Here is a 23,722-nt window from a genome sequence, read left to right as displayed (position 1 = left end):
TGCAGACTAGTGAGAACAGAGATGTACCCCAAAACAACTAGTGCTGAGGACCCCACATCCGCAATGCATGTATTTGGGAAGGGATTCCTTCGGGCCAACTGGTCCCACAGACTGAATGTCCCTTAATGGGTAGAGAATATCTTCCACTTGACTTTCTGTGGAAAGGGATCCAGTGTGTGCACCTGTGATGCTGTAGTGCAAAGCAAAAGGCAACAAGTGGTGACAACTGGGACATTTTCTTCAAAAGTTTATCACGATCTGAACTAAATCCCCAATGTAGGTGCAACTGCAGTGTCAAAATTTTCTGTGGTACAGCCAGTGATGCCATTTGATGTTCTATTTCTACATGAGGCACTATCTCCTGCTTCTGCCCCACAGCACCATCACCAGACCTCCCACTGAAGGCTTTGAACCCAATACAAAATTAGGTAGATAACACTCATGCTGCTTGCAAGAGTTGTTCTTTTTTCAGTATACTGGTCCTCTTAACAACAGTATTTCTTGAAGTCCCTTTCCAACAAGGTATCTGGCAGATAAGCTATTCAATTATCATCATAAAACAAGCATTTGTTAACTTGAAGGCCCAATGAAGTCAACAGAACACCAGATCAGTGGCTCTCCTACTCAGTTTTTCTTAACACTAACCGTTGCATTTCACTTAGCTACAGCCATACACGCACAGAGTGCAAGATGTCTTGAGAGTAGGTGATACGAACACTGGAGAGTTAGCAGCCAGAGGACTTCATGAGAAAGACTTCAGAGTCCCTGAAACTCTAATAGCTGTGACAACCACGACTTTGATTTACAACTGCAACACACCCTATAATACCAACAGATTCAGTGAGACCCATGAGTGACCAGACAGGATCAGGAACGTGCAGATTTCTCCAACTGGTAAGAATGCTTTCTCCCATTGCAGGAAGGATGGAGATGCTTGGGATCAGCCCTGACACAGTGTTCCTCCTTTTCCCAGTCCCTTTGGCATACCCAGTTGTAGCAGTCTCCCATGGTACTTCCTTGGTGCTCCCAGAGGAAGAGGTAACTAGTTTAAAGAGTTTGGATTTGTCCCACTGGACTGCACAGGAGAATTAAACTGCAAGCTTCCTCTGAAGTTCCCTTTTTTAATCTTTTTCTAGAAAACAAGTATAAAAATATTCCAGAAGAAACACAGTGCAAAGAACAAAACATTCACATGTATGTCTCAACATCACAGGGAAATAATACAATAAATATAATAAAAATAATAATAAAATAATAATCTATGAAAGGTAGCTCACATTTACTGTTGTGTGCAGTGCCACTTAGTTTTACTGTGGGGCTGCAGCACTGTCACACTGCAGTCCTACTCACTGTTTTGGAGTGAGCTATTGCTGACTGCAGTGACAATCCACAGTGGTCAGCCCAATGTAGAAAAGGTCTTTTACAATCACAGCACAGTTCCTGAGCCTGCTGTCATCCCTCTGTGAAATTTCTGCTATTGATATACCAGGCTTAATAACCTTTGGAAAAATCCCTTTAGGCTGCAATTTCCCAACATCTTAGTAGTTTTCACTGGCATGTGGTAATGCATATATTTCCAGAACTTATTGTTTGGAGCAGCAGAAATAGAAGACTTCCAGGTAACGACTGGTAAAATCCGAAGAGCTTTCTTCACTACTGGAGGCAAAGTCTCTGGCTCTTGGAAAGCCTGGAACTTTATTAATACCAGTTTGATCTTTTTGTCTTCCAACGCACAGTTCACCGCTGCCTGCAGTTCAAAGATGCTTGGTCCGCTGATGTAGGCTGGGCTCAAAATAATTATTGCTCTTCTGCTTTGTTTAATAGCTGTAACGACTTCATCTGTGTATGCTGGAGAGGAAATGGCAACCATTACTGCAGTCTATAAAGAACTTTTTATCAGTTCCTTTATCAACAGCTAAAACCCGGAAATAGGGAAAACCCAAAATAGGGACGCTGAGCAGTCACATAACCCCTAGAAATGTGTTTGCTATCAGAGGGTACTGCCACCACTCTTATGCAGCCTGGAAAACACCACTTTCTGCTCAGAAGGTGGAGAACACACTTTGTTGATACTGAAATAGGGTCTCAAGGGACACTTGCCTTTGCCTCTCCCAGGGACAGACACTGAGGGGTGTCTAATTAGTGCAGGTACCACTGGCTAAAGTTGCTCAGAAAGTAACTACTGAAATGTTTGGGGTCTTCTTTTCAGGGAATGGAGTCTGCTTGCAAAGAAATTATTGGTCAAGAAGCTTTTTCTCAGTCTAGTAGCTCCCAGCAACCACACTCAGACTCTGGTGCAGGGGCCAGATACAAAGATCAAAACATGATGAGATTTGAGCAGAAATTCCAGTACCAAAATGCCATTTGCTGATCTGGTGCATATGGTTTTTGGAAAGTGAAAAACAATTGTATAAACAACTGAAGTGTTCTACCACCCACAAGGACCTTACCTCCTCCTGGAAGAATATCTCTTTCAAGAATGCATAACTTGTATCCATATTTATTTTCCAGCATATCTGGAAGAAGCTCCAGGGCAAATCTTTCCTCACTAATTAAAGTAGAGTCACTTTCAGAAGCGTCTAGTTTTGCATAGGACACAAATGCATCAAATTCTTTGCCATCTAAAATAGATAAATAAGCAACACTGTATACATTAATCAGTCTATCTGAAGCATTCAGCTTCTTTCTTAATGCTCAGTTTCCATTTATGTCTATTTAAGTAGGCACAACACAAACCTAAAATTATCATCTGTTCATGAAGCACAACCATCCTTACCCAAAGCCAACCCATATTCCTTACTGTCTTGCAAACTTTGCAGGCATACATTACCAAAGGAAATGAGGAAGCTACAAAAAAATGAGTGTATAGAAATTTAAATCAGGCATTTTTCTGCATTTTCACAAACATGGTCCAGTTTTGACCGGTGGAAGATCTGGCCCCTTCCAGGCAAAATCCATGTCGTAGGGAATGAGTCCCAATCTTTTCTCTCATTTGCCCAAAAACTGATTCCAAAAATACTCATCAATGCGCAGCCTACTTTGAAAATATGGTGAGTTTTAAAGGAAAAATGTTCTTAAATATTAGCTGCTTGCAAAAAATGCACTGTTTTCATACACTGTTAGGTTTCTAATCAGAGAGACTGGTGCAAGTAGCAAAGCCTAAGTCTGACCCAAGTATCAGCTCAGACATTGAGTATTCACCAGTTCTTGAACTTCGTTTCAGTCTCATTAAAGAACTTGTTTGTGTGGTACAGATGAAAAATATACATGAAGAACTTTTCTCACCTTTGAAACAACTTGGTACCAATGACCTGAGTTAACCCAGCTTAACTCAATCTTAACTGCAAGGCAAAAGCAAATCTTATCTATTTGCTAAAATTTGGACTACACTTGAGGGAGGAAGAAAGAAAACAGAAAGAATTGCTGGTGAAAGCAAAAGGCACAGTGGACTCAGTCCATTTCCCCATATGTAGATGCCTGATGCCATTTGAGGTGTCCTAAGATTGATGGGACTGCCAAATTTGACATGGGAACTATTGGAGACTCAAATCTTTTGGAATGGCAGGACATCCTCAGGCAACCCAAATGACAGCAGACACCTATGTTCAATCAGCTGAGTTGTATCATTGGTCAATACAGTTAATGGGAACCTGAAAGAAATTCAGCTGTTTAACACAGGGTGCAACTGCAGGGCAAGCTGAGCGGCTCTCTAGGTTTCACCATATTGACTACATCTTCACTGTATGGGAACTGAGACACCTACCTCCAGCACAGACACCTAAGTAATGGTGTTGAGTATCACCTTGTGGCTCAGTGTTAACCTTTTGATTTCTACCCCTATATGTAAGATTAGGACCACAAATCTGAGCTAGTCATCAAGTTCCCACAGGATCTAGAAGAGCCCATGTGGATTCCAGGGAACAAAGGAAAAAAACACAGAAAACTAAAGATATACATAAGCTGGGGTTGAACATCTATATATAGGACCAACATGTAGCAGAAAGCATGTCATCAAAACAAAACACAGGTGTGCAAATTAGGTTTGGAGGCCAAGGGTGTGATTAGACAACACACAATACATCTACGCTCCTCCTCTCTCTACTCCTGGCCACACACTTCCACCGCTTCCTTCTACTGATGCTGAAGTTCTTGTGGTAACAGAGGAAGCTGATGCACTTTGCTAGCTAACCCACTGTCTTTTACTGAGTTATTTTTCTGTCAAGTTGAGCCAACTTAGGCCCACAAGAGTGAACTGCCACCAGCAGGCATGCAGGACTAGGGTGGGCATTGAAGGTGGGGCAGAGGGTCACTAGATTGGTTTAGCTGAACTTCAATTCTTCTACATCCTGAATTGAAGCTCCTTTGAAAACAGTTTTGAAATGACAATAAATTGCACTACAAGCTGGGTATTCTTCATTTCACCCACAGAGGTCACTGCAATCTTATTAGACAATGACCATTAATAAATACATCACTGTTTTCCTTTATAATATTACTATTACAATAGCAAGTTAGAACTAAGCACCACTAGGATTTTTTTTTTTCCCCAGGATTGTACAGAAGGACAATTACAACCTGAGGAACTTTCGGCACAAATATTGAAGATGCCTGAAGGGTGGGGAACGATGAATACCAGAGTTAAGCGAAGTGAATGCATACATGGCCTATAAATGTTAGTATCACAGCTTCTTCATTGTTTCTTTCGGCTTGTGGAAGAAGGCAAGATTTTAAAGAGACATATCTGAATTGGCTAAGGAGGAAGACCAAGGGTTAGAGAGGCATGAGAAAAAAGGTGACCTTAACTGCTGTCTTCAACTACCAAATGAGAGGGTACAGAGATGATGGAGATAGACTTTTCTTTGAGGTGTACAATGATAGGAGAGGAGACAACAGACACAAGTTGCAACAAGGGAAATTCTCATGAGATGTTAATGATAAAGTTTTCACTGTGAGAGTGGTCAAATACTGGAACACATTGTCCAGAGAGGCTGTGGATTCCCTGTCCACAAGGTCCTGAGCAACCTGGCCTAGGTTGGCTCTGCTTTGAGCAGGGTGTGGGATCAGACAACTCCCAGGGGTCCATTCCAACCTTGCAGGATTATGCAATTCTCTGATTCTGTGCTGAGAGGAGTGGGAGAGAAGAAATGATGGATAGGAAGAAACAGCAAAATTAAGTCCTAACTGCTGCTTTGCTGCTCTATGGCCAAGCCCTTTCAGACCTCAGGTGACTTGATATGCATCCACGCAAAGTGAGAAGGACATAATCCTGCAGGTAAAAACACCTTTTATGGCCAGTCATCTTAGGTAGAAAACTATCTGGGCAAGCACAGTTGGTCTGCACACTCCATGCCCCCAAGCTGCAAATGATGCTGTGTTCATGCGATACATGAGAGTCGGGGAGCGGGACATAGGCTGCCCTGGAGGAACCCAACGGTGTCTTCAACTTCAAAGCACAAATCTTGGCAGGTCTGTCTCTGTCCTACTGACATATGGGGTGAACCCTAAGGGGATTTTCCAGAGGTTCTTAAATCAATTTGTTATCAAATAGAGGGGAAATTTTGAGTGATTTCCCAAATCACTTTTGCCAGCTGTCTTAGGACTCACAAAAATACTTTACAAAAGGGCAGTTAATTTTCTCATTGCATATGTATTTATAGATATCTAGATACAGTTATTTCACAGTCACGTATAATCTACATATACACACGCAAACACAAAAGCAGACTCAGACACCTGTATCTTAAGCCGCATCAAGATTCAAGAATTTTTAGAAAAATTTCTTTAAGCACATACTATCAGATTACTCTCAACCCATGTAAGAAAATTATATGTTAAGTTCTTTGAAGTATATACTGTCATTTCTGATACATTTTTCCACTGCCTATTATGTCGGAGGCCCATTTTAACTGACATGATGGGGTGATGCTACTAGAGAGATTTGACGTATTGGAAGCTGATCACTCTGGTGTAAATGTCAAGATGGTCAACATAATTTTTATAAAGGAAATATGAATATTTCCCAAACATACACTTCTCAGATAGTGCCCTATATAATCTTATTTCTCTCCTTTGTTTATTCTTCTGAGAAATTATTTAACTTCAGGTGAAAAATACAATAGACTCTGGAGTGCTTCACTTAGTTCTGAAGGACATTTGATTCTTGCCCACAGGTTCTCTTGAACACTTTGGGAGAATGAGGTTAAAATGTTGGAGATGCTCTATTATTCCCTGCAAAGGGACTGCCAAAATTCAACTTCCTACTGTAATCTTCCATGGGTAAATTAGGGATCTTGTAAAAGGCTAACTGCGACATTTCAGTTGGTATTAGATATTTCCTCAACGCTGCCTGGCTTTTTGTCCACCTGAATCCACTGAGCATCTTGCAAGTTTTAACAATCTTTGTATTGGCTAACAGAGAACAGGGTCATTAAGAGAATTTAATTAAATGTTTAATTCCCAACAGATTAATCCACATGGCAAAAGGCAGTAGAAAAACTGGAGAAAATTGATATTATACAACGTTTCTTACCTCCTGTAGTTTCATTGTGGATCAGATAACTTCGGTACATTAACACTATTTCAATCCAGTGCTGGTAAATAAAGGCAGAGCACAAAAGCAATGCAAATAGCGTAGAAATGGCACTGCATAGTACATATAAAAAAACCACTGTAGAAAGAAAAGGGTCTATTATAATTCAGGCTTCCAAAATAATGTTGACACTTAGATGAAAAACTCAGTCCAAAACTGGTGGCAAACTCTCTCGCAATTTTCATTCTTGCCCCACTGGCAAACTTTAGGGAAGTCAGGAATTCATTTAGCTGCAAACCTTAACACAGTTTCAGTCTACCATTAGGGGCCTTTTTTGAATGGTATCTCCTTGATGGTATGCAAAGCCAATCTGTGATGGAAGGCACAGAGAAAAGGGTCCATCCCTTGAGATGCAAAAGTCAGATCAGAACAGACATAGCTGCACACAGTGCCCCGCTGGAGATTTCCTGTGCCATTCGAATGCTGAATCTCCACTGTGAACTATGGTTCAATGTTTTAATTTCCACGCTGATTCTGGTTTTAGCCTTTGCTTGAAAGGCTGCCGCATTCATATCAGTTATGGTAACTTTGCAGTAACATGCATGCTAAGGACTGGGGAAACAAACAAATGTCTTATAAAAATCAAGGACTACTATTGCTTTCAGCAGCTGCTCTGCTTCAGTTTAGTAGATTGCCTATTAATGCTCAGAGATGGTAGTCTCCTTTTTCTTCCTCCTAGTTATTCTCCACCTTCCACTTGGCCCACCTGCCTGCAGTAAGTCCCCAGATACCCCTGTCCTTCTGAGTAGTCCTCAAAATAATATGCCTTTCTAGACATCTGACAAATCAAACTTTTCCCATCCAGCTTCAAAGAACTTCTGCAGCTGGCTAAAAAGCCAGTGTCAATGGGGAATGAATTTGCAGCACTGAGTAAATCAACATGTGCCTTGTAGAGCAAATAGTTTTACCTCTCTGCTTTCTTTTCAGCTGGATCACAGCAGTGGCATTCCCCACCAAATTCTCAGCAAAGCAGGTGAAGTTACTTCTGAAGTCCATTTCGGTAATTTCTTTCAGTTTCGCAACATGAAGAAGTGTGTGCCCCTTTAAACTTCTACGATAAATGCTAAAGGGAAAAGAATATGTATTTGCATGATACCTTTGGTGTTCATTTACACAATCCCCAAATGTCTTAAATACAAAGAAAGAGTAGCTCACAACTTCTTAAGATTCAGCTTGAACTTTTAACAGCGATGCAATATCCTGGTTTGGAACTTCCATTTGGTTATTACATTGTAAGAAAATACTAATGTCAAAGGTCTGCAGACTGGAAGGTTTATTCTTAATTCACCTTCTCAGCAAAATACTTAAGCACTTGCCTAGTTCTAAATATTTATCCCCCGTTGACTGCTACAAGATTACTTCTGTTTTTCAAAGATGTAAAAAATTCCCCCAGAGGAAACGTGGGGAAATGAAACTTGAAAAAGGATCCTCAAGAGAGAACGAGCTGGGCAAAAAGACTGAGCAGCACAGCCTCTTGCACAGGGGTAAAGAGCCCAAGAACAGGACAGGCAAACAGAGTAAGACAGATATAGGGGACAAAGGTATAGGAAATGAAGAGGTAACAGAGGAATCCCTTTGGGACCAAGTGGGGGTTGTGAGGAACAGATCTGTGTCTGCAACTGCTTGAGAACACCCAGGGTTTCCGAGTCTCAGCATTCCTCTTTGAAGGCTACAAGTACAGGTGTGTCTGGATGCTCCTGAAGGTGCTTCACATCATGCCACTGCAAAATGACAGTCTACCGTGGCTCTGCCTCTGCTAACTTGAGATACACAAGCATGAACAAGGGCAAGGATTCAACCTGTACTGAAAGTCTGTTGGTAACATTTTATTACTTTGGGATTTTAAAAAAATATACAAACAGAAATTGTATGCATGCAAAAAGCCAAAACCTTGGTAAGAAGAACATTACAAAGCTAAACATTCAAAAGTTAGGAAATTCCAATTTCCAATCTACCTCATGAGGGAGTGTATGTGCCCATGTTCGTGTGTGATATCATCATTTGTTGTTTTCTTCCCATATGACTCATATTAAGAACTTGGTTTTAGCAGTGACAGCAGGGCTTTTGCTTCCCCCAGCATACAGAAAAGTTTTCTCATAAGATGACCTGGGGCTGTGTAGTGAAAGACACATTTGCCTGTGTTGCCTCCACGGTGTTTCTTGCCGAAGTTTGAACTGCGTAAGTGAATGAGGCAGGGAAGTACAGGAAGGAAAGGGAAGCGTGGTAACCATTTAGGTTGTCCCCATGTCACAGGAAACCTTTCCCCTGCTTCTCTGCAGGGTCTGGTTAATTCTTGCAAGGGAAGACTCCTGAATTTCAGCATCCTGAAATTCAGTGCTGCAAGTCCTCAGGCTGACTCAATAAACACACCCCAACATCTGAGGCACCCAAACTCCTTTCAGTGTCCACAGTACTGTTTTACTGATCTGGTTTATTCCCCACTTGGAGGCAGCTTCCAAAGACAGATTGTGTGAGTTACTAGTAAGGCACAACAGAGGGAACACTTGAAAACAGATGATGCAGGCACGGGCAGCCAAGCACTGTTCATGTTGAAGCTGTCCATGAGCTAAATAAAGCTTTAGGAGGAAAAGTTAAGATTGGGCAGAAAGTTTTTCTTGACTTTATGGCCATCAATATGTGATTCGGTTTGTGAGGTGCACATGCCTGCCACATGCTTATGGACTTACACATTAATATGTTGAAGAACAGAGCCTCCTGAGTTTCTGTTAGTAAAAGGTATTCAGTAAAGCTGTTGTAGAAGGATTTTTACAGTTGCTGACTACAGTAGCAATCAGACTACTGGGCTTTTTCTTACCTTGTTTCCTGAGTCAATTTCTCATTTATATTTTCTTTGTTGTTTCTTTTCCATGTTACCCTCATCGGAGAAACTCTTTCAAACCCAAACTGTACACGGCATTCCAATTCAAGTGGCTTTCCTGGAACAAATCAGCATAGGAAAACCATGCATAAAGGTCACCAGAATATTTTTTTCTTAAATCGCCTGGAATCTGTATAACACATGATGCTTCTTTTAATACCCAGAATGATATATGTCAAGAAAAAAACTGTATTTTAAATAAAATTCTCCTACTCCTAGAGAGCAAGCTGTTTTGTTTTATCAAGATAAATTATTATCTATCAATACCGCATTTAAACATTTTCTTTCACTTTCAGATGAGGAACCAAAACTTACCAAGCTCTGCTTCAAGGATCACCACACCATTGGGATACAAGAAGTTTGGTGGATGGATAGTGTTTTTTGCTGCAATTAACAGGAATGCTGTTAGTAACTATAATGGTATCATCAGTGCAGAAGACCAGAGAAAATAGCTTACACCATTTTCTTTTTCAGATTTTAGGTGGAATTTAGACACCTAAGTCCAAGAGGATGATTTACAGTTGTTGAGGTGTCTGAGAGTGCACAGATAAGGGAGTTTTGACCACAAAACTTATTAAGCTACTTAAACATCTGCTATCTCAGTTACTCTGAGGCATTGCCACCATACATGAGCTGAGGAGCTCGGTGTCTGTCCTGCACTTAAGGTTATTTAAGATGCAGAAATAAGGGACACCCCCTGCAAAACTCCCCAAAGGATGCAATCCTCATAGCAGTTCCCTGCCAGGCTCCGTTCCATGCCCAGTGAGCAGACATACAGCACACACACCTCATTCACTTTAAATTCACAGCATAGGTACATGCATTCAAATAACCATGTGCTTTTTGAAAACAAGTGCTGCCAAAGGGCACAGTTAATGACACCCAAAATTTGTACAATCTAGTAAGCAATTACCCAGGCTCCGGAAAAACAGCGTGAAGGGGCTAAAACTCACAGCTCTGATATTCTAGGAAATCTGCAGGAAATGGTGCCACATGACACTTTTTTTTTAAAAAAACCAAAGCCACAGCAGAGAAATAAATGCAAGATTCAGGGGAGTGTATATGTACATTGCAGGTTTCAAACGTTTTTCTGACTGTGCTGTGAAGTGAGGGAAAAGAACTGAGAAGCACAGTGCGTTAAGTCAGGTTCAGCCAGATCAGAATAAAAGCAGAGCTAGTCCGTGCCTGCTTGGAAAATACTGTGGGAATATAGGCAAAGAGAAGAGTGAAAGAGCACCAGACATTGTAACTCAGGACATAGAGGTCTCAAAAGTTGTTGAGACATGGGCTCCAGGCCTTATCCTGATGACGTGTATATATTTTTCTCATGACTTCTTAGTACTAAGTCCATCAAACATCTGCAAAAAAAGCTGAAATCAGCTGTTTCAGAGGAGTGCTGTCCTCACTAGACCGTAGAACCAAGTTGCCTTAACTGACACCTTTCTTTCACTCCCTAAATCTTGTTCTCCGTTCCACAGAGTGGCCCAATTTCCACCAGGATGCTGAGAATAGGTCCTGTGCTATTGCCATACAGAAACAGCTTTACTGGGTCTACAAAGCTCAGGATATAGAATAGATGTAGCTATGTTTCCCTCTGGGACCTGTGGTTGACTGGAGTGACTGGAGTGTCTGACGAGAGTGTCTTACAGCACTCAATCACAGATATCTGGAGAAAAGCATAACCACATCTCTCCTCTAGCAAACTAAACAGTGTCTCCCTCATTCATGACCCTGAGTTAATAGCATGCTCCCTTGTGTAGTGTTAACCTTGTTCAACAGCATTCTGCCAGCCAATATCTGGACTTCAACTGAAGGGCAGCAGAGGACAGTAAATATTATTGAAAAGTTCACCATGATTTGAAGGAGAATATAATGCCATGCCATATCACTGTGCTAGAGAGTTCTGGTCAGTTTTATCTAATAAGCCACACAAATCCTATAATAACAGGTCATGCAGGCAGTGATGCCTTCTCCCAAGCAGCACAAACAACAACAAGCTTGTTTGTTAGTTAGATTGCTCACAGGTCTCCTGTTTCCTCTGCTGTTAAAGACTTATGTGGAAGATGGGCAATGATGCCACCAACACCACTTTCCTCATCATGGTCAAGTGAAAAAAATGAAGGAGTCATCCGTGCCACAAGGAACGATTTTTTATCTAACTCCTACTTTCACATAAGACTCTACTTCAGGAACAGAGGTAGGAATGTGATGCACTGCTTTTTTCCACATTTCTCATGCAGGATTAGCACTCCTTCCTCCTAGCATGTGAACATCTTCCTAACACGCCCCATACAGTACATGGAGAACATTGGCACCAGTTGAAGTTTCATGAATTCTGCTCCTGGATCAAGAGATCTAAATCCTTTGTAGAGTTGATACCCGCTGTTAGGAACTACAATAAATCCAAATCAGAATTAGATCTTGAAAATTATGGCATTGTATGCTACATGTTATTACTGAACATTGAAGGTTCTGGTCAATGTCCCAAGATGTCCTTGTAATACTTGGAAGAGAATTTCAATGATCACGTAGCTAATTCAGTTTATGGGTTTTTCAGAATGAGAGCCTGAGCAAAAGACATAAATAGGGTAGGAAAGAATAGAGAAAACATATACTTCAAGTACGTTATTCTGAGTTATCATATTACTCACCAATGACTTCTACTGTTACTGCTGTTCTCATTGTCCACTGGATAGTGTTGTCATATAGAGTGTAATCGCACACATATACTCCAGAATCTTTGTCATAGGTTGGATTCAAGTAGATTTCATCATGCTTAAGCTTTAGGCTTTGTCTGCTTTTACTGTATTTTATCTGATGACCATCCTAATGAAAAGAATATCAAGAAATTAGAAGTTCTTTTTCTGTTGTTGTAGTTCCTGTTATTAAATTATATTCTAAGATATTTGGATAGGACTACCATGGCAGTTGGCTAAGCCAAACTCTTTCCACTGAAGCCCGAAAAAAGATTTATTAGGAGTCTGAGGACATTTGTCAGTTATATTAAAAAATCGTGGTCTATAATATGTGAATAACATTGTCTTTTTAAACAATCACTTAAAATTTGTGGTTGCTGAGAGAAATGTGAAAACATGAATCTAATCTAAATTAAACTCCTATTACTAAAGACCAACAAAAAGGATCATTTTTTTGATAGACTGGGTATTTTTTATTTTGTAAATAAATTATTTTGAAAACATTTTCATGTTTTTTATGAGAAGTAAATCATGGTTTTGGATTGTCTGAGACTGATAACACTCTCGCTACTTTTAAAAGGATGAAAACTGGCTATTTTTTTTAGAAGCATCCCTATTTTTCAGCTTAGTGCATTCATATTCTCTAAGACCACTAAGACTTTTCCTTAAATCAAATACCTGAAAAAAATCCACTAGCACGAAATGAAAAGAATCTCCTTAAATTCAGTTGGTTTCAGATCAAGATGTAGGTAAAGATATACCTCATTTAAAGTTTGAAAGTAAATGAAGAGCAACTTTGACTAGATCCTAATTCTACTTGATAGAATAAATAATGTAAGTAATACCAGGTAATAAAATGCACAATTGAAATTTCAGTCATTTTCATTTGCTCGTTTATACAGGTTTAGATGGTATATTACAATGCTTACAAACACAATAGGAATAAATATTAGCTTGCAAGTATTTTAGTGATCATTTGAAAAAGAGTAAATCAATGATGCTTCAGTGGACCAATGTTTCACTAAAAACAGGAGTCTTGGAAATAACAATTTGAAACATTAATCTTAAAAGAATTTTGTCTCTAACAAAGGCACTTTTTCTTTCATATATTTCATATTTTCAGAATTTAAAATGTCAAAACAAAACCTAAAATTTTAAATTTCAATCATATGTCAGTTTTGTAAAGAACCTATTTTGATTCTCAATTGCTTCAGTTTCATAGGTTAAAAGAAAGCATTTCTAGGCTTCTATTTCACAGAATAATATTTTGAGTGTGGCAAATTTCTTCAAAACTTTTAGTTACAGACTTGATATATAGCAATTCAAGATTCTACTTTTGGGTTAAATTTCTCAAAGAAGAGTTCAAGAACCTACAGCACATGAGCATTAACTAGATCTAAAGCTACACCTCCAATGACCTTTTTTGAATGCTCAAGAGAGTGACTCTTACCTTGTACCATTTTACATCTGGCTTTTTTATATGGTCGTAGCATTTTGTCCCAGGACAAGTTATTGAATTCCCATTGCCAGCAAGAAGATATAGCGTATTTGTGTCATAATCTGAACATTTTGCCGCCTTCTTTGTTTGGACCTCCAAAACAATTTTGAGACATGGGATTTTTTTCCTGAGTGATGCAGAAAAAAAAAAGAAAAAAGTTAAACATTTAATACACAAAACAAAACAATTAATTCTTGTATAGAAATATAAGTCTTTTTCTCTATTACATACCACATCATACAGATGTACACTCCAGAAGCACTCTCTCTTACTGGTTTAAACCAAAGTGCATCCCCTCGGCGAGCAGGATTAGAGCTTTCCTTGATAGGCTCCAGTGGTTCTTTACCTTTCTGACGCCAGAACCATTTCACCTTATGTTCTAGAAGTGAGCTGTTATAAATGTGCGTAGCATCTTTATCTGGTAAAGCGCATTGTAAAACAAACTCCTCATCAGTAATTGCACGATACCGTATTTGAGGTTCAACATGGGAACATCCTGAAAAGCAGGACAATAAGATATCAGTACCACCTGAAAGAACACACAGTCATCACGTTTTAAAAAAAAATAATTAGGTATACTGCAAAAACACAACTTTACCTTTTTTTGTGTTGATTTTTTTATGTGACCAGATGCTAGGATAACAGAAAATTGATTTCCTTAAACATGGAATTTGCAAATGTTCTCAAAAGTTTATTCAAAGGTTTTCAAAAGTTTATTAGGCCTTCTTCAAAAGTCTAATGTGAAAATAGCATAAGATTTTTAGTGAGCTGAAGGTTTTCACATGGGTGCTAACCTGTTAAACCTCAACTCCGCAGAAAAGCAGAGGGAGCTCTTCTAGCTCTCCTCATATTAATGGAGAAGGGATTGACATAAACTTGAAGAATCAGAGCTTGCCCACCACGCTCCCTATTTAGGGTAAGATTGACAAGCACTATTGTCTCACTGCTTTCAAATACTTCTGCTCTTACGTTTCAGTTACTGTCACTAAAATTAGACAAATTTTAGGATTCTGAAAGCCATAGTCACCCATTCTAACCCCAAATTCTCTAAAGGCTGGCTGACCTTGCTGCATAACCCCTCCTGCCAGTCAGGATGTGGTAACCCGTGAAAGCATGGCAGGATTTCACTTCAGCAGAAGGGAGGGGATGCAATCTTCGGTTCCTCGCCTGCCCACCTGGGAGGCTCTTCACAGTTTCAGTTTCTCTCTGCAAACTGAATTGGATCAAGCTCCTACAGATAGATTGTGCAGGTGGAAGACTTTGATAGATTGGTCTCAACCTGCCTTTCTCTTCCTTCTCCCCCCTGACAGGCTTGGCCCAGCTGCTGGAGACTTCAAGGAGTCACAGAACCAATTCGTTTGCCCCATTTGGTTCTCAGAAACTCTTCTTTACATTTGCCCTTTTCTTTTCATTAAGAAACTGAATTTTGAATCATATTTTGGATAAACTGTATTACCCATACTTAAAAGCTTGCAGAAGGGCTAGAAACAGCTGTTTGCCTCACGCAAGCATGAACAGATGCAAGAAAAACTCATGAAGGCATGGCAAAAGGCAGACCCACTTCTCTCAGCTGTCAGAAGGCACCACTAACACCAAAACTCACCAACACAGACTCTTACCAGGCAAGTTAATCTCTCTAACTTCTGCCTCACTGACAAAAAATGCTAGGATCCAACACAAAGTGAGCATGATTTTCTTTATCAATTTTGGTCGATTTTCTGAGACATTTTCTTTAAGAATCATCTTTCTCTCTGTAAAAGAGGAAAATAATAATTTTTTAAAAATAATACTCCAATAAGATAATTAGGTGATTACGTATTTTATCACATAGCTCTATAAAACTTAGCAGACAGTATTTCCTAGATATTGTGCTTTCTAAAAATGGAGTTTGCAGCACTCTTCCTGCTCATAGTGTTTCACAAAAATGCAGAAAAGATGAAATTCAAGAATATGCAACAGTTTCTTTAAATACATCTTGCATAGAGTTGGTTACAGACGGATTTCCAAGTTATACCTACAAGAATGTGGAACTCTACATCTGGAGGGGAAAAGCAGGTCTTTCAGCAGCTGTTGCTGTTAGAAGAGGAATCTGTTCTCTAAGATGAGTGATAAGGTACCAAATAATAAAATCAACAGCTATCAGCAACAGACTGAGAAAGACATAACTGGCACCAAAATCCATGGAACTCTCTGTATCTTGAAGGCCGGTAGGCCCAGAGTATGTAAACAGTATTCCTTTGGGATTAAACCAAATCTGAAGTTGTGCTCCAGCTGCAAATACCATTGAGTCCATGGGGCTGGAGTAGAAATATGCAGAAGTAAAACCCTCAAAGCATGTACTGTGTGAACACCAGGTCTTTGCTTGTAACTCTTTCACCCAAGAGATATGCTCCTACTGGACTTTATTACCAGCTACAATGGACATACCCTAAGATGTCCATTAGGGTCAGCAGAGCAAACTCAAAAACCCTTCTTCTCCTCCATGACTTACCTGCACATGCAGCATCAGACCTCACTTCTGCACCACAGTGCTGTGCTGCACTGCCTGAATGGCCCCAGCAGAGACCTGCTGAACAAGGTAACATCCACACCATCCTAATGTATCAACTCTGTGGTGTACCATCTGTGAGCTGAGACCAGGACACCCAAGGGATTTGGGACCAGGTCCAAAAAGCACTCAGTAGCACCCAGACCCCTATATTACAGCCTCCTGTCCAAAGCGAAACCCCAAACACTGTTGCATGAAGTGTTTTGCCTCTCCTACTAAGAGGTTTGATCTGTGTCCCGCAGTCTTCTCAGCCACACCGCTAGAGGGAAGGCAGGCTGTCATACATGCATATTCAAAAGCCATGGCTTAATTTGGATATTTAGTAAAAACATAGCTGTGATTGACGTCTGGAATGCCTGATTCAAGATCTCAGTGAGTAAAGGCCATGTGTTTTGCTGATGTTCACATTGTGCAACTGAGACTTCAAGGAGCTTTTCCTTTGCCCATTTGGCCACAGAATGACTGTGCATTTGCACAGCTGCCAGAGAGACAATGAGTCAGCCCAAGGGAAAAAAAGTAGAGGTCGGGCAAAGGCTAGTCTGTTGGCACCTCATGCAAATCAGACACAACTCATGGAGGCAGGCAGCAAGAGGGCATCCAGTGCACATTGAGCTAGCAAGAGAGGTGAAGAGAGCTCCCACTCTGCACTTTTTCAGGAAGCTATTCTGCGTAGAGAGGAGCACTTTAGTCACCGTTCTCCTCAGCATGTCTCTATTCCTTGCAAGTGAACGGAATGATCTATTTTTACACTGAGGTCACAAGGAGTAGGTTAACTCATTTATCTTAACCCATCCCGGTGCTTTGTTACAGATTGGCTGCTGCCAACTGTCACCGCCCCATGCAGCTTTTAAAATCATCCTGAAACTCGAAGCCAATATATATGCCTGAATAAAGAGACAGTTTCCTACCAGCATTGGCTAAGAAGACTGTCTTACCAACTGCATAAGGATCACTGGATACTGATTCTTGAATGTGCATTTATGACATTCCTAAAGACCTCTCTCAAGGTACTCATTGAGGGCTGCATCTCCAGCCCTATTAATACTGTATAAAACAAAGGAAGGTGTTTTGAGTTATGTCACCCAACAACCCACGTAGCAAAAGCATACTGGTGCCAGTAGCAAGCAGGACCCAAGGGCCTTGTGTGTGATTCAGTGCTGCAGTCCCTTGAGCAGGTGAGCTGACATAAATGGATCACTGTTGTCAAAAGGGGAAAGTCTTACCTACTTCTCCATCCTCCCCACACCCCTCTCCCTTGATGCCAAGCAAATGGTCCATCCCCTCTCTGGCGACAGCTCTGGTCCTTTCTGGTGACTCATTCAGTCTGTTAAGTCATCAGAAGCTACCTGAGGAGTGCTTGACCTGATAAGCAATGACCAAGATTAAGAATGGAAGCATTTACTTCCCAGCTGCCCATTTGTCTGTAATCACAGAATCACAGAATGATATGGGGTTGGAAGGGACCTCTGGAGATCATCTAGTCCAACCCCCCTGCCAAAGCAGGTCCACCTAGAGCAGCTTGCACAGGAACTTGTCCAGGTGGGTTTTGAACATCTCCAGAGACGGAGACTCCACCACCTCTCTGGGCAGCCTGCTCCAGTGCTCTGCCACCCTCAAAGTAAAGAAGTTCCTCCTCATGTTTAGATGGAACTTCTTATGTTCAAGTTTGTGCCCATTTCCTCTTGTCCTGTCACTGGGCACCACTGAAAAAAGACCGGCCCCATCCTCTTGACACCCACCCTTTAAGTATTTACAGGTGTTGATCAGATCCCCCCTCAGCCTTCTCTTCTCCAGACTAAAAAGACCCAAGTCCCTCAGCCTCTCCTCATAAGGGAGATGCTCCAGGCCCCTAATCATCTTTGTAGCCCTCTGCTGGACCCTCTGCAGCAGTTCCCTGTCCTTCTTGAATTGGGGAGCCCAGAAGTGGACACAGTACTCCAGATGGGGCTTCACCAGGGCAGAGTAGAGGGGCAGGGGACATGCTTTACATGTAGCAAAACCATCTCAAGTGACCATTCACAAAGCATTTAATAATGCCAGTGATGTATAATCTCTCTGCTTTCCAGTTTACTGCCATGCTAACAACTCCCTCTTCAAGCTCAAAAGGTCAGCATGAATGGCGAAGAGGTGTGAAAGGGAGGGTTGAATGCTATAGTTTTGGTTAGCAATCTGTTTAATTTTCTGTTGTCTTTGGCTAGCCATGGGAAAATACACCACTGTCTGGGGGGGTTTTTTGTTGGGTTGTTTTGGTTTTTTTCCTAACTGGTAACACTTTTATTAGAGAACCTTGCAAACTTTGCATTTTTAGAGTGCTTAAAAAGTATGGTAGTGTGTGAAATTAAGAAGCGTTGTCTTGCAAGTATGCTTGACAGAAAGAGAGGAATTCACAGCAGAAGCAGATAGCAATTACCAAAGGAAAGGGGTTTCTGAAACAGGATAATCTTAAACTGACCATTTGGGTGTATCTGCACTGCAGGTGGACTCAAGGTGATTCAGTGATTCAATATATTCAGTGACTCGTTTTATCTTGGCCAGTATCTGCCAGAAAAAGAAAGCACTCTACTCTGGGCAACATATTATCAAGAGTCTCTCTCCCTTCTCCTGCCATGTACACACCCGTATTATCATATCCTTAGTCTAGGGATTTAGGATGCCATTTAATTGGAAAGTAACTCATCTACAAAGGAGATTAATGTGGTCTTAACGTAATTTCCTGTCGTAAAAAAAATGTAAGAGAGAAGAATAAGAACTGTATTATTTTGCCTGTTTCGACTCCTAGAGGACTCTCACAAGAAAACCGTAAGTCTCTATTTCATAGCATTTTGTGTTCATTTACATAAAATATAAACAAAAGAAATCAAAGTCAATTTATTGAGAGCTGCACCAAATTTCGTGATATCTTTGAAGTCCAGTAAATAGTGGCATGCCGCAATCTTATAATCTACTATTCTGATTCTGATGAAAATCACTTCAGCGTCAGAGCTATCAGTTCCTGTGTCTTGTACATCAATGGAAAGAGAAATATAATCTGATTCTACGAGGAAGATTAGTAATCACACAGGAGAAGAAAAAAGCTTCACCATACCTACAAAGCAAAAATACATACCCTAATGAAGCTACTTACTAAGACACTACTATTTTGTCTGACCAAGCAATTAAAAACAATTTACTTTAAAATGCACATTCAAAGATAATAAAACCAACTCACCTGTCAAGCAGATGGGGTAGAGAAGGCTAAAATCTAAAGCTAAAAGCTATAATAAAAAAAAAAATTATCTGAAAATCTTACCTGCACATCCTACGCTACACGATAAGAACTGTGGTTAGTTCTAGCTGTGCACTGTGTTGGGTCTGTTTCCTTTACAGGAATTTCCTCTACCTCACTGTCATCATCCCTTCCTTTCTCAGTTTAGTTGCATTCGGTTCAAAATTTCCGGGTCATTTTCTTGTAAAAAGAACAGGGGAAAACCTTTGCCCCTAGTAAAAGATTAAAGTCTTTTGGGTTCTGAAATCTTCTACTTGCATTGTGTGTAAAAATGTGTTGGATTTTTTGGTTTGCTTCATTTAAGAGAAGGAAGGGTAAAAGTTTATTTCTTTTTTTGCCCAAATGCTGGTACTGGATGGTTCAAAAAAGTGGGTAATATCTGAAATCCGCAAGAGAACCACACTTCTGCCTGATACTGAATAATATTCAGTATAAGAGCTGAGTTCTCCTTACTCTTAGTCTCCTCAGCTACCTTCCACACCCACTGCAAGTGGGCACTAGAAGGGGGCTGTGACACTCTATTACTTTCTGTCTGCATCCTCCCAGTTAAGCCTTGTTGGGCTGGGTTATCCAAATCCAGTTTTGGCAGAAATAGAAAAGAGAAGCCCTGAGAAATCCGAGCTGTGACTTGGCCCTTGGACCTGCTAGCCAGGCAGAGCACTTCAGCACATACAGTCCCACACGATCCAGCCCCTCTTCCAGGCTTCCTGTATAGATGCGAAACCCATAAAAGACAGGCTGCACAGTGACTCAAACTACATAAAAGCATCTGAGAGCACCTTGTCATCAATTCAGACCCCAGTTCTTCCTTTTTCAATAGAGGTTATGTAAATATACAGGTCCAGCACAAGAACAGTAGGGCTTGCTTCTTCTTTCCTGGTGTGAAGCTCACTCTCTTTAGATTGGGTCAATTACTCTTGTTTTCACAACAAGAAGCTAAAAAAGGCTTTTTGCTGTATAACAGGAGATTTCAATGTTGCCTCTGCTTATATACACATTCTTTTTCACAATGTCTGGTATTAATGCTTGATTCTGTTGGGTTCTGAACACTTAAGAGATACAGGATTTGTATTCTCAGCTTCCACCACATATTTCACTCTCTGCTCCTACCAGAAGAGAGCCAACTGAGGATCGTTTGGTGATTGTCTCCTAAAATATTTTCAGTATTTTGCCCCACTACAAAATATATGTTTGGTTTATAAATTACAAATGGCTCCAATATATCTCTGTAGATTTCACTATAAAGAGTTAAGCTTTTTGAAGGTGTCCTTTCTGACGAAAAAAAAGGCATTTCACTCTTCCCTTGAAGGAATTACAGAGTGCAAGCCCATGCTGCTTGCAAGCCATCAGAAAACTATCAGAAAGAGAAGATGGTTCTTTCCCAAGGAGACATCTTACAGATAAAAAATATCACTTTTAAGTTATGTAATTTTAAGCTATATAATTTTAAGTACTAACTGTTGTACTCTCCAAATAATAGGTTTATTACATACAAAAAATTAAGTAGAGCAGACAACTGTTAGAACAGATCTTAAAAATACAACAGAAGCACCAGTCACGTAGAGTTTTGAAGACGCAAAGTGGTATGTCATACTGGATAACACACTGGATGAAAGTCTTGTCAAATAGTACCAAATATTTGGCTGAGCCTTTGCTCCAATTCATCCCTTCCTCTTTTGTAAAAGTAATGCAGATGCTAAAAAGCACACCTGTACATCCCAGGTTCATATTTATCCTTTGCTGCTAGAGCAAGTTTATAAAGGAGAGGGTAAAGGACTGCTCCAGAGCACTCTCCCTGCTTTCTCTCCCCTCCCTCTCCTTCCCCTCACTCACTTAGCCTCCCACTCAAACATTTAGCATATTTGATGCTATAGCTTCAGGAAATTGTGCCTCCCCACCCCTATGGAAAGTCAAGGCCGGGGGAGGGTGTCCAATCTTACCTTGTCCATCTTACTTTTGCTCAAGCATTTTTGACAGCTGAGAAGCAGGGTGGGGAATGCACCATCTCTGTGTATGTAGTGTAGTCTTACAGTGATGGGATGATTATGTCTTTTCATTATTCTGGTACTATTCTGCCTTTACACATTTACGCATCACCTCCTCCTCTGCTCAGCTATGGTTAACACCAAGTGAGTAAGAAATTTTCCGCTTCGATTATCTCCTACACTGAGTCAGTGGTGTTGGTTCTGCTGTCACGGGAGGTGTCTCAACAATATCTAGACATAAACCTCTGTCCATTTTGTACTAGGTTATACAGTCAGTGAAACGGCATCCAGTGAAGGGCGGTTTATGGAGCAGTGGTGTAACTCGCCTATTACTCCACTGTTAAATAAGGGAAGGTGGTGTTATTTAGTACAAATTCGCTGCACTACTGTGCATTCTGCCTTGGGCATTAGGGTGTAATATGGCCAGTGCCACAGAAGTACTGTGGCTGTACTAACAACTGAATAGATCACTTGTCGACAGTGAAAGAGCAAAGCAAATACTCGCAAACCAGACCTTTAAAATCTTTTCACTCTCTCAATCTTTAGCAGTTAATTTTAAAAGATTGCCTAGCACCTCTAATCCCATGCCAATCCCTTCTTGCCTTCCGTGATAGTCTATCTTACTGCAAACCAAGAAATGTAAAACTGACAAGGATGAGCATTGTTGTGTTATGGCTTTTCTTTCAGAAACTTACTGTTCTCCAGCACAAAAAGTAGGACAGAATAGTTTCCCCGTTACTCCCATGGGAGATCTTATTGTTTTAATGGCTTTAATGCCCATCATAAAATTATTCATGTCCACATGTCCTTGTACAAATACCGTTCCTTAGCTTAAACAGCTCTTCTTTCTAGTGCATTTTCTTTTCCTGTATGCATTTGTTGACAATGCTCCTATTCCTTTCCCTGTTAATTTTACCAGCCTAAACAATTTAAACTCCTCTAGGATCCCTTCACACGATTCTCCTGGTGATCCTCATGGAGGCCTTGCAGGTTTCAAGGTCTCACTGACAGCACTTCATTGATTTTGGCACTGTATTGTTTGACTTTCCTTCCTCACGCTGCTGGCAGCTGGCAACAATCCTGAAGTTCTCACAACTTTTCATTTCCAAAGTATGACTTCCTTCCTTGCAGCTGAATTTTTGCTGCTAGTCCCCAAAGGCAATATCTTCCTTAAGTACTACATAAATAAGTATGCTTAATATGCTACATACTAAGACACTATACACAGATAGAGACATTGCTATCACAGCTGAGCTGAACATTTAGGCTCGAGTCTCCAACTGAATGCCTGAATTCAGAAATGAGGTGTACCCCATAACGAAGTCCCTCAAGAGACCTCTTTGCTAGGGATATTCGCATTATTCCTAGTATGCACTGACAGCTCTTCACGAACAGACACAGTCACTTCTGAATGTGCCCTATTGTTTCTAAAAAGTCAGATTCATTACAGCATTAGAAGTAGTTTTGGAACCTCTTATGGAATAGCATTCTTTCACTATAATCAAAAAACCTCAAACAATTTTCCTGCAATGCATAGGAAACATTTTTGTAACCACATATTGAAATGAGGTCTCCAGCACATGACTGAAATTGGCTTAACTATGGTAGTGGACAAAAGAATTAGAGCAATAAGACATTAATCTATTTGATTATCTTTCACAAATACCTTAAGCCATCAATGTACTGAACTATTATTTTTGTATTTGATAGGTAATAAGCAACAAATGTATTACACTGGACAGTGGTATATCTTGCTGATATACGTACCAATAAAGGCCAAATACAAGATCCAACAATGCAATATAAGAGACAAATCCCTGTGATGAGTTGTTTGTGTATTTAGCTGACAATGAAACTAAAAAATGAGACTATTGTGGTCTATCTGCAGCTGCTTTTACTGCACTTTCAGGAAATTTGGATTGTTGAACCACAGGAAGCTGTCATGAATTGATCAAAACTGGAATAGATAATTGTGGAGACTTTTTTCCATTTTGCATTTTACGTAACTTGCGGAGAAAGCAGAAAGCTTGGTAACTACTCTTTCACTCAGGCACTTTATCTAATTATAGCTACTAAATCAGAAAACTATTTCCCAAAAATGCAATCAAATTTTCTTTTTCAAAACACTGAATACTTTTCAACTACATCACAAGCACCTCACTAGGAAAGGCAACATTTCAAACATTTTATTAAATATATATAGGATTTAATGACGTAAAAGTTGCCTCTTTTGTGCAAGCCAGATCAGAGTCATCTCTCAAAA

At 40.3% G+C, this 23,722-nt stretch overlaps 1 protein-coding gene across 1 annotated transcript; it reads right to left on the bottom strand.

The window, feature by feature from the left end:
* Positions 1–1,474: 1,474 nt before the first annotated feature.
* IL18RAP (interleukin 18 receptor accessory protein) lies at positions 1,475–15,406 on the bottom strand. The gene is made up of 10 exons (XM_074158357.1): positions 15,281–15,406; positions 13,893–14,157; positions 13,614–13,788; positions 12,119–12,293; positions 9,783–9,851; positions 9,405–9,525; positions 7,498–7,652; positions 6,530–6,667; positions 2,451–2,621; positions 1,475–1,848 (listed from the first exon to the last, which is right to left on the bottom strand). Exons 1-10 carry the CDS (start codon positions 15,402–15,404, stop codon positions 1,475–1,477), a joined length of 1,767 nt encoding a protein of 588 aa, XP_074014458.1. The 5' UTR covers positions 15,405–15,406.
* Between the last annotated feature and the right edge of the window lie 8,316 nt (positions 15,407–23,722).

Source organism: Numenius arquata, chromosome 1, assembly GCF_964106895.1.
Source record: "Numenius arquata chromosome 1, bNumArq3.hap1.1, whole genome shotgun sequence".
Taxonomy (NCBI): Eukaryota; Metazoa; Chordata; class Aves; order Charadriiformes; family Scolopacidae; genus Numenius; species Numenius arquata.
This window is presented reverse-complemented; position numbering and strand designations above follow the sequence as displayed.

Coding starts and splice junctions, on each gene's coding strand:
- IL18RAP (XM_074158357.1), bottom strand. CDS start 15,404: ATGATTCTTAAAGAAAATGTCTCAGAAAATCGACCAAAATTGATAAAG. Junction 9,526..9,782: donor GATCCTTGAAGCAGAGCTTG/GTAAGTTTTGGT, acceptor GATTTGTTCCAG/GAAAGCCACTTGAATTGGAA. Junction 1,849..2,450: donor AGATATTCTTCCAGGAGGAG/GTAAGGTCCTTG, acceptor TTTCCTCTCCAG/CATACACAGATGAAGTCGTT.